This window comes from Myxine glutinosa, chromosome 5 (genome assembly GCF_964187855.1).
Source record: "Myxine glutinosa chromosome 5, kmMyxGlut1.1, whole genome shotgun sequence".
NCBI lineage: Eukaryota > Metazoa > Chordata > Myxini > Myxiniformes > Myxinidae > Myxine > Myxine glutinosa.
Window position 1 is genome coordinate 20,703,750 of NC_136265.1, and position 15,167 is coordinate 20,718,916.

General features: G+C 41.7%; 1 protein-coding gene across 4 annotated transcripts in view; it reads left to right on the forward strand.

Moving 5' to 3' along the window:
* Positions 1 to 15,167, forward strand: part of LOC137427874 (uncharacterized) — an 84,296-nt gene that overhangs the window by 22,297 nt on the left and 46,832 nt on the right. Inside the window, exon 4 of one of the 4 annotated variants that reach the window (XM_078777662.1) lies at positions 11,776 to 11,978. The exons of the other annotated variants lie outside the window; for them this stretch is intronic. Within the exon in view, the coding sequence (XP_078633788.1) occupies positions 11,776 to 11,861 (86 nt within the window). The 3' untranslated portion in view covers positions 11,862 to 11,978. Of the gene's footprint in view, positions 1 to 11,775; positions 11,979 to 15,167 lie in introns of those variants that run through there. 4 annotated transcript variants of the gene reach the window in all.

A 15,167-nucleotide genomic window follows, 5' to 3' on the forward strand; every position in this document is an offset into this window, starting at 1 on the left:
AATTTCCAGACTCTCCATATGATGAATTAAAGAATTGTCCGGCTTGTGGTAGAGTGGGGCTTAATGATGGGGGTTCATATAATCAATGTATTTTCTGTGATTTAATTTTAATTGATGATAATAAAAAATAAAGAAAAATATATAACTCTTTTAAATTAGAACCAAAAATGAATTACTTTACAAGATTAATAAGAGAGATGAATGTTAAGTATTATGATGATAATACACCATTTCTTACAAGGGAAGAGACTTTGTATTGGGGAAATGTATAAGGGTTTTTTGTTATTTATGATTCGAAATAATTTTAATGGAAATGTTAATGCAAGATAATTTATAAATAAAATAATGGATTATCTTCAAATTAAACCTGAACTCAGGATAAAATATTGAGTTTCTAAAAAGTTCAAAATAAAGTTAGATGACTTGCTTTTCAAATATATAAATGAATGATTTTTTACCCGTTTGGGAAAATAAAATAAAATTTAATAACCATAAAAATATTCCAAATTCATTGAGATGTCTAATAGTTGGTTCAAGCGGATGTGGAAAAACCTGTTTACTTTTAAAGATGCTCCTTTGTCCTAATTTTTTAGATTATGATAATTTAATAATTTTTACAAAGTCAAGTTTTCAACCCGAGTATCAACTACTATATCAAGGTTTTAATGCGGGTCTTAAAAAGGAAGACATTATCGGTTTATTTAAACTTCAAAACAAACTAAATGATTTTTTTTTTTTTTTTTTTTTTTTGTTGTTGTATACAAGATCGAGGCTCGTGAAAGAGCGAACATTAATCACACAGAAAGACAAACAGACACACAAAACAAATAACATCGGGAGCGGTAGACAAGATGGGGAGAGAGGGGGAAGGACACAAACACAACATTTGAGAGCAGGGACCGAGAGACATGGAGACATGGAGAGAACTGTGGGAGGGAGAGGGCTTTGGGGGGTAGGCATGGGAAGGGGGGGGGGTGGGAGAGGTATAAAACATATGGACACTGCCAAGACTTCCAGGAAAGAAGTTGGAATTTCAAACAAGGTGGATCTGGGGTGAATTAGTGGGGGTAGAAAAGATCAAGGTTTTGGATGGGGGAAGATAAGAGATGGTGGTGAACAGCCGTTTTGAAGACCTGGAGGGAGGAGTGTGATTGAAGTGAGTGTGGGAGTTTGTTCCAGAGGCGGGAGAAAAGAGGAATGAAAGAGTGAAGGTGAGCAGAGAGCCGAGATTTCGGCAGTTTAACCATCAGAGGGTGGCTGGCAGATCTTGTGCGACCTGTAGGAATATTTGGGGGACAGAGCACAGAGAGAGCTGGGGGAGCAAGGCCGGAGAGGAGTCGGTAGAAGACAGAAAGACCACCTACCTGCCTGCGGTGAGTGAGTGAAAGGCCCTCAGAGATAGCTTCATCGCGGGAGATTCCAATGATTCTGAAAGCTTGGGATTCAACAGCGTGAAGCCGAGCCAGGTGTGAGGCAGGAGCACCAGCCCATAGGGGAGAACAGTATTCCATTGAGCTGCGGATGAAAGCCTTGTATGTGGTGAGGAGCTCAGGTGTGCCTAGGAAGGACTTCGCACGACGGAGGATGCCCAGTCGGCGACTGGCTTTGGAGGCCAGCTTGGAAAGGTGGTTTTCCCAAGAAAGATCATGGCAGATGGTGAGACCCAAAAGCTTGAGCGACAGAACTTCTTGGAGAGGATTGTTGAGAAAGTAGATGGGAGGGTTGTCCAGTCGATCTTTTCGGAGAGACATAGTAAGAGTGTGAGATTTGTCAGGATTGAAAGACATGTTCCACATGTTTGACCAGTCTGTGATTTTGTCCAGGTCTTCAGAGAGTGAGGAGGCTGCAGACTGCCGATCTGAGGGAAGAGGAATGGAGCGGCAGAGAGTGGAGTCATCAGCAAAGAGATACAGAGGATTTTCCAGAGAGTCGGAGAGATCATTGATAAAGACCAGAAAAAGCACAGGGCCCAGCACACTGCCTTGGGGAACTCCAGCCTGAACGGGAAGGGGAGATGAGAGAAATCCATTCAGGGCCACACGTTGACTACGACCAGAGAGGAAGTCCGCAAGCCATGCATGGAGATTTCCATGGATACCATAGGAGGAGAGTTTGGTGAGCAGAGCTGGGTGCCAGACCGTATCGAAGGCACGTGATATGTCAAGGGAGACAGCTCTGATTTCCTGTTTGGCATTGAGGACCTCCATCCATTGTTGAGACAGCAGAAGCAGCATGTCCAGAGTAGAGTGACCTGGTCTGAAACCAAATTGATGATCAGAGATCAAGCCATTGGAGAAGAGGAAAGATTTCATATCCGAAGCAATGATGGATTCCATGACTTTGCTGATAATTGGGAGCAGGCTGATTGGTCTGTAGTTGCAAGGATCTGTTTTTGCACCTTTTTTGTGTAAAGCAGTAATGTTTGCTGATTTCCAGGATGCTGGCAGATGACCTTGAGCAAAAGATAGGGTGAAAAGAACAGAGAGAGGGTGAGATAGAGCGGCAGAGCAGGATTTTAGGACCCGTGGGCTGATGCCATCTGGTCCAGTTGCAGAATCAGAGTCGAGGTTTGACAAAAACTCCTCCACCTTGTCAGGAGAGAAGGTCACAGAGTCCAGGAGCAGTTTGGTTCGACTGGGAAAGGTGGGAACAGAGAGAGATGGGTTTGGGACTAAGGATTTTGAGGCAAACACAGAGTTGAGGCATTCGGCTTTGTCACGTGCGATGTCAACTGTGTGGCCATTTGAGGTAAGGGAGGGGATGGAGGGGGAACAAACACCAGAAACGGATTTGACCAGATGCCACCAGGATTTGGAGGAAGGAGACAGGTTTGAGAGTTCATTCTTGAGTGAGGAGAGATAGTGCTTCCTGGCACTCCTGAGGGTAGACACATTCTTGTTCCGAGCTTGGTGGAAGGAACTGAGATTTCCTTCAGTTGGATTAGCCTTCCAAGAGGCAAAGGCAAGTTGTTTCAGGGCAACTGCCTCACCACAAGATTCAGTGTACCATGGACGGGAGGAAGGGTAAGACAACTGAAGGTGAGATGGGATAAATCTGTGCATGAGAGAGATCAGTTTGCTTTGGAAGAATTCCCAGGAAGAATTGATGTCAGAGGCAGTGGAGATGGGAGACCAATCCAGACGATTGATGGCTGCTTGAAGACCGTCCCATTCGGCCTGAGTGAAATGCCAGACTCGTCGACGCTGAGGAGGCTCTCTGAGAATGGCCAGAGAGATGTCCACTTTGACAAGCACATGATCAGAAGAACCGATTGGAGCAGAAGAAGAGCAGCAGACATTAGCAGGGAAGTTAGTCATAACCAAGTCTAGAAGAGAAGATACTCCATTGGCTGAGATCCGGGTCGGGAAATTGACAGATTGTGTCAATCCCAGTGAGTCACAGAAGTCCTTTGCTGTTTACAAACTGTTTGCTGTTTACATTGATGTTAGGATTATAACATTGAGGACATAATACAACTATTTTGTGATACACAGAAATCAAAATCGAAACCCATAACTTGTATTCTCAGTGATAATACGGATGATATACCTTCACCTCAAGATTTAGATAAATCAAAAAAGAACCTCGTCATCTTTGATGATTGTGTTAATGAGAGAAACCAAACAGTAATGGATAGCTACTATACAAGAGGGAGACATTCTTCTTGTAATTGTATTTATCTTAGTCATATTTTCAACTCCCTCGGCGCTCAATAAGAAACAATGCCAATACTTTTATTTTATTTTAGTTAAATTCAATAGATGTAAATAATTTTTGGAGAGATAATTGCTCTACGTTATGTAGTAAAAAAGAATTTGAAAATTATATGAAACACACGATTGGAAAATATAAATATATTGTTGTGAAACAAGATGAGATACGAACTGATATTTTTCAACAAATAAATACAGAAAATGAATGTCAAAGAAAGAGCGAGAAAGTTTAAAGAACATCAAGAGTTGGTTTCAAAAGTTGTAAAACAACAGGAAGAGATAAAGAAGAAACGGAGACAGAAACTAACTGGTGAAGAAGCCTTTGAAAGAAAACAAGAGAAATTTTTTGAACCACTTTTAAAAACTCAAACGATTTCACCTACAGTTCCCACGGTAGAATTTACTCCGAAAAAACTTCAAATGCTCAAAGATTTTAGTCAAATGACAGAATTTGGAGAATTAGAATATGATGATGAAGGATTATTTCGGAAACTTGAGTAGGTAAATCAACTCCCTAATTATGTTGTGGAAGCTCTTCAAAACAATGAATATTCGGAGGGTTCAAAAACCAGAGCAGGTCTCATTCCAACAGAAGAATCAGCACAGTTCTATCTTGTGAAAGAAAAGGTATTGATATTTAATGATAAATTGGTGGTCTTAAGTTCTGCTCAACCAAATGTTGAATTAACTCCAAGATTAATGTTTCTTCTAACAAAAGATGGAAAACGAGCAACAAGTATGAGAGGTGATTCGCCTTATTTTGAGAAACCGCTTGATATGAAAAATGCGGAAGATAGGGTATATATTGATTTAATAAACTCACTTGATTATGGAGTTTCTGTTGCTGGTAAAAAGAAAAAGAATGAGAAGGAGAAACATATTATTGATGCTTTAAGTAAGCTTGGTTCAGGTGTTAGTTTTCTTCCAAATGACCCATCACAATTAGTTAATAAACTATTATTGTTGTTAGGTAGTAAGAAGGCTGGAAACAACAATTGTTTCAATGAAACATCCGCCATTTTAGACCAGTTGATGAATATGAAAATAATTAATAAATATCAATACAAAGATATTTTATTAGATATTAAATATGATGAGAAGCACAATTCTTAGTTTTAATTTCACAATGAGTGATTACACAGCATCATTCCCTTACCCACTACAACTTGACCCCACAAAAGAATTTGAGGCATCTTTATTGTCGATGGAAACTTATAATACCTTGTTTAATATCACAGAGAAAAACAACAAGTTTAGTTATAATTCAGGAAGTGGATATAAAACTATAACCGTTTCATCTGGAGCTTACGAGATTTCTCAAATATCTTCTGAAGTCTCTCGCCTTATGAAAGAAAAAGGTGATGAACCAAAAAATATGGTAATAGATATTCAAAAACACACTTCAAAATCAACTATTAAACTTTAAAAATAATTATAAAGTTGATTTCACGATTGAAAAATCGTTTAGAGAGCTATTGGGTTTCTCGTCAAAAAAGATTGAAACTAACGGGACGTTTTACAGTGATAATGTTATTCAAATATCCTCCGGTATAAATTCAGTATTAATTCATTGTGATTTGATTGATGGTGCTTATAACGATGGAATAAGAACAAATACAATATTTTCATTCAGCGCATACTCAACCCCAATTGGTTATAAATTTAATATGGAACCAAAAAATCTTGTCTATTTACCTGTGTCAGGAAAAACCATATACAGAGTAAATTTTAGGATAACCGACCAAGATAATTGTATGATATCCTTTAATGATGAAATTATATCCATCAGAATTCACCTTCGTGAAGTTTTTTTGATAAATAAATAATGGTTATTGTGAGAAAACACGAGTTGGGAAAATATAAAATAATTACAGGGGATGGGATGTTCCTTTCACCATACTATAAGGGTGAAGGTATGTTTCTTGGTAGAGGATACTATAAACCAAAGAGACAACGGGGTGTGGGACATCAATTTAGAAATAAAGGAGATGGGATAATTGATACTCTAATGGGTATTGGTTCAACCATCCTTAAACATAAAGACCTAATTGGTTCAACTGCTTCTGCCGTGGGCTCAGTTGCGGGTGCTATAAAGAGTATAAAAGATGCTCAAAAGGAGTCTCATAAATTACAAGCAATCGAGGCAACTGCCTCACCACAAGATTCAGTGTACCATGGACGGGAGGAAGGGTAAGACAACTGAAGACAAGATGGGATAAATGTGTGCATGAGAGAGAGCAGTTTGCTTTGGAAGAATTCCCAGGAAGAATTGATGTCAGAGGCATTAGAGATGGGAGACCAGTCAAGTTTATTGATGGCTGCTTGCAGACCGTGCCAGTCGGCCTGAGTGAAATGCCAGACTCGTTGGCGCTGAGGAGGCTCTCTGAGAATGGCCAGTGAGATGTCCACTTTAACAAGCACATGATCAGAAGAACCGATTGGAGCAGAAGAAGAGCAGCAGACATTTGCAGGGAAGTTAGTCATAACCAAGTCCAGAAGAGAAGATACTCCATTGACTGAGATCCGGGTCTGGAAATTGACAGATTGTGTCAGTCCCAATGAGTCGTAGAAGTCCTTTGCTGAGGTGCCATGGCTGGTGAGAGATGAACCCACACCCAGCCAGCTGGCATGATGACAGTTGAAGTCGCCACATATGAAGAAGAGAGAGTTTGGATGAGTTGATAGAAGTTGGTCCATGTTGTCCGACAGAGAAATGTAAATGGAGTCATCACTGTTTGGAGGACGGTACAGAACACATATGAACAAAAGGTGGGAGCGGAGAGGAAGCTGTAGCCAGAGGTACTCCTGTGGGTGGGGTGGAGAGAGGGCAGTGCAGGGAGAGTGAGGAAGAGAGTTTTTGATAAAGATAGCCACCCCACCACCAGGACGAGGATCAGGTCTATCGTACCGGAGGAGGGAGTAACCAGGAAGAGATATTAAGGAATCAGAGACATCTTGAAGGAGGAAAGTTTCTGTTAAGCAGATCAAGTCTCGATTTTCAGAAGCAACCTGAATGGAGAGATCAATCAGGTTTGAGCGAAGGCCCCGGATGTTTGAGGTCCATACCGTTAGTGAGGAGAGAGGGGGAGCATCGGGTGCAGGACAGAGGAGGGGAGGGGTAGGGTCAGATGAAGGATGAGAGGGGGAGGGAGGGAGGGAGAGCAGTTGATAGTGTGTCAGAGATTACAGAAGAGTTACAAGAAAGGGAAGGATGAGGAGGACGAAAGGTTTGATGGTGATGGAATGAGGCACAGTGAGAGTTTGTTTGAGGGGGGGCAGAGGAAAGTAGAAGGTTGGGGGAGGTGGAGGTATGACATAGGAGGGAGAGGAAGTGGGGAGGACACAGCTTTGAGAAGGAGGTGGGAGGAGGGAGAATTTGGGAGGGATGGTTGGGGGGGGAGATTTGAAGGGGAGGTGCAAGGGGGGAGTTTAGAAAGTGGATGATTAATGAAAGATGAACATGTATAACAAATTGGGTTTGTTGTGATTTTCAAGTTAGCGATTCGTTTAAGAACGATGGAGGAGGGATGGAATGAATGAGAATTTAGAGCATGGAGTGATTTGGAATCATAAGAGATTGAATATTTTTTTGAAATGGAATGAGTTGAAGAGGAAATTGAAAGGAGCCTTTTAAATAAGAAGAAAAACAGTGTGTTGTAATAAATCACTGAATAAAACACTGAAGGGGATAGTTGAAACATATTTAAACAGAACTGTGAAGAACAATCTTATATTCACAAAAATACCAATGGGAGAGGAAGCCTAGAGCGACGACCACGAGTCACTTGAACAGGGCAAAAGGTGGAAGGCAAGGGGAAAATGGGGGTGGGGCGAGACAGCGCACGTGGGCAGAGGCAAAAGCACACGAGGAGAAAGGGAAATAAAAGTTTTTTTGTTTGTTTTTGGGGGGGGGTGTGGGGGTTACAACGTTAGACAAATAGTAGATGTTTGGTGAAGCTTGGTGGAGAAGGGGAAATCAAAAAAGCTAGCAAAACAGCGAAGGAAGGAACAACCTTCGACGGGGGAAGCCTGAGGCTGCAAGGCCTTGCTCGCGACGCGGCAAACAAACGATTAATTTATGAAAGATAAACACCGAGAAACTTCCAAGGGGGACACTATAAGTTCATACACCGAACGTAAATTCAATGAATTCAATTCAAGGAATTTACGCTCAGAACGTAAATTCAATGATAATATAAGATAAATGAGTCTGTGTGGTTTGACATTCATTCAAAAATTCACCTCACATCCCTAACCCAACCCCATCCCTTACCCAACCCCATCCCTTACCCAACCCATCCCTAACCCAACCCCCATCCCTAACCCCAACCCCAATATAATCTTTTTTTAAAATACATATTTTAATATTTTTTTCCTCTTCTCCCAATTCTGTCTTTCAAGGCTTCCAAGGTAAAACTCTTTCGTTGAATTATCAAGGTAGAACTCTTTCGCTTGGTCATGGTTGTTCAAAATCTCTTCAAACAAAAAAATAACTTCATTCCAAGTTGTGTTGAAAGCAGTATTTTCATTTCGTATCTCAGATACAATTTCCTGTGGGAGAAAATTAACAACGTATTAATTAATTATTGTTTACATTTAATACACAATTATTATATACATATATTTAAATAAAATATTACCTTCATTGATGAGAGATTCGAGTCCAGTTCATCAATCTGAAGGTTGAGCCTCACACAGGTAGAGTCTCCAAAATGAAACCAGTTTTCAAAGTCTCCATGGTAAAACTCTTTTCCTAATTTTCCCAAATTTAGTGAGTCTCCAAGGTAGGTTCCACAGTTAGAACCATCTAGGCAGACCTCATAATATGTTTTTCCCAAATTTAGTGAGTCTCCAAGGTAGGTTCCACAGTTAGAACCATCTAGGCAGACCTCATAATTTGTTTTTCCCAAATTTAGTGAGTCTCCAAGGTATAACTCTTTGGCTGGGTCATCAAGGTAGAACTCATTCTGTGGGTCTTGGTTGTTCAAAATCTCTTCAAACAAAAAAATAACTTCATTCCAAGTTGTGTTGAAAGCAGTATTTTCATTTTGTATCTCAGATACAATTTCCTGTGAGAGAAAATAACAATGTATTAATTTAATATAATATTATTATTTATATAAATCAAGCTCTGTTAGCTCTGGAAGCGATAAAAGCAATGAAGAGTGGAAAAGCGGGAGGGCCGACGGGAGTTGTGGGAGATGTGTTGAAGGCAGCAGGAAGTTGGGGTGTGAAGAGAATGACAAAGATCTGCAATCTGGTGGTGAAAGAAGGCCGCATTCCAGTGGATTGGGAACTGAGTACCCTCGTCCCTCTATACAAGGGGAAAGGTGACCTTCTGGAGTGTGGCTCGTACTGAGCGATAAAGTTATTGGAGCATGGAATGAAGGTATTGGAAAGGGTGTTGGAGAGGAGGATAAGGAAGAAAGTGAAGATCGACGAAATGCAGTTTGAATTTATGCCAGGAATGAATGACAGATGCGCTTTTCATTGTGAGGCAGTTGCAGGAGAAGTACATGGAGAAGAGGAAGAAGTTGTTTTTTGGGTTTGTTGATCTGGAGAAAGCATTCGATAGGGTTCCACGCAAAGTATTGACATGGGCATTGAGGAAGTTAGGAGTGGAGGAATGGTTGATCAGAGTAGTGATGGCAATATACAAAAGAGCGCGCACAGCTGTAAGGACGAAGGACGGGAACTGGTGAGTTTGAGGTGAAGGTGGGAGTGCATCAGGGGTCGGTACTAAGTCCACTACTATTTGTAGCTGTGATGGAGGTGCTGGCTCAGAACGTAAAGGAGGGTTTACCGTGGGAGTTGTTGTATGCAGATTATCTGGTGTTCATTGCGGAAAGTATGGATGGACTGAAGGAAAAGATGAACAAGTGGAAGGAATGTATGGAGACAAAAGGTCTGAAGGTGAATATCGGAAAGACGAAGGTGATGGCAAGTGGTAAAGCATGTGGTGAGGTGGAAAGAACTGGGAAGTGGCCGTGTGCTGTGTGCAGGAAGGGTGTCGGAGTGAACTCCATTCAATGTACAATGTGCGCTGAGTGTGTTCATCAAAAATGTAGTGGTCTGAGAGGGTCATTTACCAGTGTGGCAGCTACATTCAAATGTAAGGTGTGCACAGAGGGAGCTGCAGATGGAGGAAATGTTGAGTTGGATCTTGGAGACGGCGTGAAGCTGGAAGGTGTGAAAACATTTTGCTACCTCGGAGACGTGCTGAATGGAGAAGGTGGATCAGACTCGGCAACGGTTGCTCGAGTGAGATGTGCATGGAAGAAGTTTCGGGAACTGAGTGGCGTGCTGATGAGGAGGAGAGTGTCGCTGAAGCTGAAGGGAAAGGTGTATGCTGCATGTGTGAGAAGTGTTATGATTTATGGGAGCGAGACATGGGTAATGAACGTAGAGCAGCAACGAAGGCTGGAAAGGGTGGAAATGCGAATGGTTCGATGGATGTGCGGAGTATCGTTGAGAGAGAGGAAGACAAATGATGAATTGCGAAAGATGATGGAAATATTGCCTGTGATTGATGCTGTGAAGAGGAACAGGCTGAGATTGTTTGGTCATGTGTTGAGGAAGGATGAAAGTGACTGGTTGAGAAGAGCGATGGAAATTGATGTAGAAGGAAGTAGAGGATGGGGAAGACCGAGAAAGACTTGGCTATAGATGGTGGAAGAAGAAATGCGGGCAAGGGGGTTAACAAGGAGAGATGCAGAAAATAGGGCAAAATGGAGAAGATTGTCATGGGGACCGCAAGGCTAACCCCCGCTCTAGCAGGGAAAATGGCCTTAAAATGCATGTTGTTGTTGTGTTGTATATAAATCAAGCTCTGTGAATATTAAAAGAAACTTTGTTAACTCTTACATGTCTTATCTAAAAAAAGAAAAAAGAAAATAATTAAATAAATAAATAAACAAACTTACCTCCATTGATAAGAGGTTTGAGTCCAGTTCATCAATCTGGAGGTTGAGTTCTACACAGGTAGTAGGGCTCCAAGGGATACCAAAATTATCCCATTTCATGTCAGCACTGTTGTCCATTCTCAAGTGAAGCAGAAAGCGTGTTTGAAAAAGCCTGTGTGATCGGTGCCTTTTATAAGAAGGATTGGGTGTCATTTCCTGTGGAAATTCCCTTGGTAAGTCTGGGCATGTCAAACTGAAAATGATGAAATGTTTCAACAGAAAATGATGTAGTGTTTCAACAGAAAATGATGTAATGTTTCAACAGAAAATGATGTAATGTTTCAACAGAAAATGATGTAATGTTTCAACAGAAAATGATGTAATGTCTTAACTGAAAATGATACAATGGCAGAGAGTTTATAAAGTGGACGGGACTTAACAAAATGGGTGGGGTTTAACAAAAAGTGGGCGGGGCTTAGGGAAAAAGTGGGCAGGCATAAGAAAAAGTGGGCGGGGCTTCGTGGGAAAGTGGGCGGGGCTTAAGAAAAAGGGGGGGTTAGGGATTTTAACGGGCTACCGCCGCCTTTTTTACTACTATATAAATGATAGAACCAAGTATCAACCAAACTAAAGAGTGGAGAAAACAACAACCTTGGTATATAAACGGTAAACATAATGAGTGTGAGAAATATCAAATAAGTCTTATTGAAGAAATAACTGGTGAAAAAGTTCACAAGACTGATAAACGTATTCATTTGTTAAGTGGGGTAATGGAGGGCGGGAAGAAAAATATATTAGAGTGGAGTGAGAACTTTGATGGATACCAGCCTGGTATATATTACAACTTTAAGATGGTATGTGGACCCGGAGGAGGACAAACGAGAGCCCTCCGTGAAACATACCATTTTATTCTTGCTCAGATAAAAAATAAAGATGATGTTCAATTTATAAATATCCTAGATGGAGATGAGTTCCAAAGGAGAATGGGGGATTTTTAAAAGTTAGAAAGAGATAATATATTTATAGGCTCATTAGTAGAGTGGTCTAAGGGACTACATTAAGGGGGGGTAGGAATAGGGGTGTTTCGGGGAAATGAAGAAAAGTGAGGGTGAGAGGAAAATTTACATGTCCCACAGGTTCATGTCCCACATGTCCCACAGGAATGGAGATTTTGGAGTGTCCCAGAAACAACATTTATCATCTACTGATGCCGCACACTTCAACAACAAAGAGCAAACCAAACTAAATGTCTGAGGTTTAAATAAGACAGGTTACTCCAAGATCCTCTCTGACGATGTTCTAATCATTTGCACTTGAGCTGGTGCACCTGATTCTAATTTTAAGTATTTGAAGGAGTGATAAATGTCGGGGTGTACTTACTTTTTCCACATGTGAAATTTGCATTTATGTTTATTTAAATTATACAATGGACTACAAAATGTAAATGTTTCATGATATTTGTTATATTATATCACCTTTATCTATCAATAGTGTTGAAATTAAGATCAAATAGCTGTATGTTGAAATGTGTTGAAAAATTCAAAACTTTACATGGGGTGTACTTACTTTTTCAAGTGACTGTATGCACATCGATCATTGATCGTGAACCGGAAAATATAATAAACGACTTAAATTTAGCGACTCGAAAGGTTCTTTATCAACAACGTATTTTCTCGTGCTTCTGCTGACTTGTCTGCAAGGTGTATAAATCGAAGTCCCAAGTGCGAATCACAGGTGAGCCCGTCCTGAGGTAATTAGCGATTGGGAACGATTCAGAACCTGTGGGTAAATAACCCTTGGTAATTTCCCCAACAGTTTTCTGGACGACAGACTGCCGGTAGGGGACGTGTATTGCAGCGCAATACTCAGAATGCTTGTTTTCTATCTCATTTCAATGTCAGTGACCTTCGTTTAGACATTTGAAGGTCACAAAGGTCAAATTTTCAAAGTTGTCGGAATCAAACCGAATTTTCGAAATCGAACCAAAGAATACCGCTCGCTCGTGAACCATCGTCGTCTCCTGACTTGTGTTCTGATTATTATTAACGCACAGGTTGTAAACCTGGTGCGTTATAGCGTTTGCCTGGGAATTTCGGGCGCTCAAAAGTGAAGCTAGTTTCTGTCACCCATTTCTGTCGCTCATTTCTGTCGCTCAGATGTGTAAACATGACGTCATCAAATCTATATTTATAGGATAGGTTATAGGAGATATATATGTTATAGGATAGGAATATAGGACCCAAATGACCCAGAGGACCCAAATGACCCAGAGGACCCAAATGACCCAGAGGACCCAAATGACCCAGAGGACCCAAATGACCCAGAGGACCAAAATGACCCAGAGGACCAAAATGACCCAGAGGACCCAACTGACCCAGAGGACCCAAATGACCCATAGGACCCAAATGACCCAGAGGACCCAAATGACCCAGAGGACCCAAATGACCCAGAGGACCCAAATGACCCAGAGGACCCAAATGACCCAGAGGACCCAAATGACCCAAATGACCCAGAGGACCCAAATGACCCAGAGGACCCAAATGACCCAGAGGACCCAAATGACTCAGAGGACCCAAATGACCCAGAGGACCCAAATGACCCAGAGGACCCAAATGACCCAGAGGACCCAGAGGACCCAAATGACCCAGAGGACCCAAATGACCCAGAGGACCCAAAGGACCCAAATGACCCAGAGGACCCAAATGACCCAGAGGACCCAAATGACCCAGAGGACCCAAATGACCCAGAGGACCCAAATGACCCAAATGACCCAAATGACCCAGAGGACCCAAATGACCCAAATGACCCAGAGGACCCAAATGACCCAGAGGACCCAGAGGACCCAAATGACCCAGAGGACCCAGAGGACCCAGAGGACCCAAATGACCCAGAGGACCCAAATGACCCAGAGGACCCAAATGACCCAGAGGACCCAAATGACCCAGAGGACCCAAATGACCCAGAGGACCCAAATGACCCAGAGGACCCAAATGACCCAGAGGACCCAAATGACCCAGAGGACCCAAATGACCCAGAGGACCCAAATGACCCAGAGGACCCAGAGGACCCAAATGACCCAGAGGACCCAAATGACCCCGAGGACCCAAATGACCCAGAGGACCCAAATGACCCAGAGGACCCAAATGACCCAGAGGACCCAAATGACCCAAATGACCCAGAGGACCCAAATGACCCAGAGGACCCAAAGGACCCAAATGACCCAGAGGACCCAAATGACCCAAATGACCCAGAGGACCCAAATGACCCAGAGGACCCAGAGGACCCAGAGGACCCAAATGACCCAGAGGACCCAGAGGACCCAAATGACCCAGAGGACCCAAATGACCCAGAGGACCCAAATGACCCAAAGGACCCAAATGACCCAGAGGACCCAAATGACCCAGAGGACCCAAATGACCCAGAGGACCCAAATGACCCAGAGGACCCAAATTCTATGTATGTTTCTATGATGATGTATGTTTTGGTGAAAGTACATAATGTGAATACTAGTAGCAATTTTACAAAAACCATGGCATAATTTCAAATCTTGACCCGAGATGATAATTATGCTACATCATAATTTCCATGTGCCAACCTGGGCGGAATCCAAGTGGATTCACTTGTTATTATTATTTTTACCTCTGCCACCAAAGGTGTACGGAGGTTATGTTTTCACCCCTGTCTCTCTGTTTGTTTCTTGTCAAAAAAACATTTTTTGACAAGTATATTGATAACTCCGGTTTGTGTGTTTGTCTGTCCGCTCACGTATACTTGCCGACGGGTCACAATTTTGAATCGTTCTTCACGAAACTTCACCAAATGGTAGAGTTGGTGGTCTGACAGAAGCCGATTTATTTTTGAGGTCAAAAGTCAACAAAGGCCAAAGATCAACCACTTTTTTTCAAATTTCTAAACTCCTCAATTGTCATCTGATTGACTTGAAATTTGAATGGGATATGCACATCAGCTGACTGAATTCAACCTCCATCTATTTTCAAGGTCAACATCAGGCAAAGGTCAACAACCTTTACAAACCTCTAAAATCTTCAATTTTCATCTGATTTACTTGAATTTGCATGGCATTTTCATGTCAGCTTGCTGAATTCAACCACCAACTATTTTTGAGATCAGTGTAGGTCAAAATGTCAAAATAGGCCAGATTTCTAAAATTTTCAATTTTCATTTGATTTAACGTAAAATTTGAAGTCGATTCACATATCAGGTCACTGAATTCAACCACCAATTATTTTTGAGGTCAAAAAGAAACTCCACTGAATGCCATTCCATTTTATTATATTGTATTATTAGAGACATGCACACACAACAGGCATTTTAAGGCCATTTTCCCTGCTGTAGCTGGGGTTAGCCTTTCGGGCCCCATGACAATCTTCTCCAACAGTTGTTTTCGTTGTGGAGAGGATTCTTGAGAAAGTATATTGAGGGTTTTCCAGATGGTGCTTTCGGAGAGACATGGTGAGGGTGTGAGATTTGTCACAATTGAACGACATGTGAGAGGATTTTCCAGAGCATCGGAAAGATCATTAATTAAGAT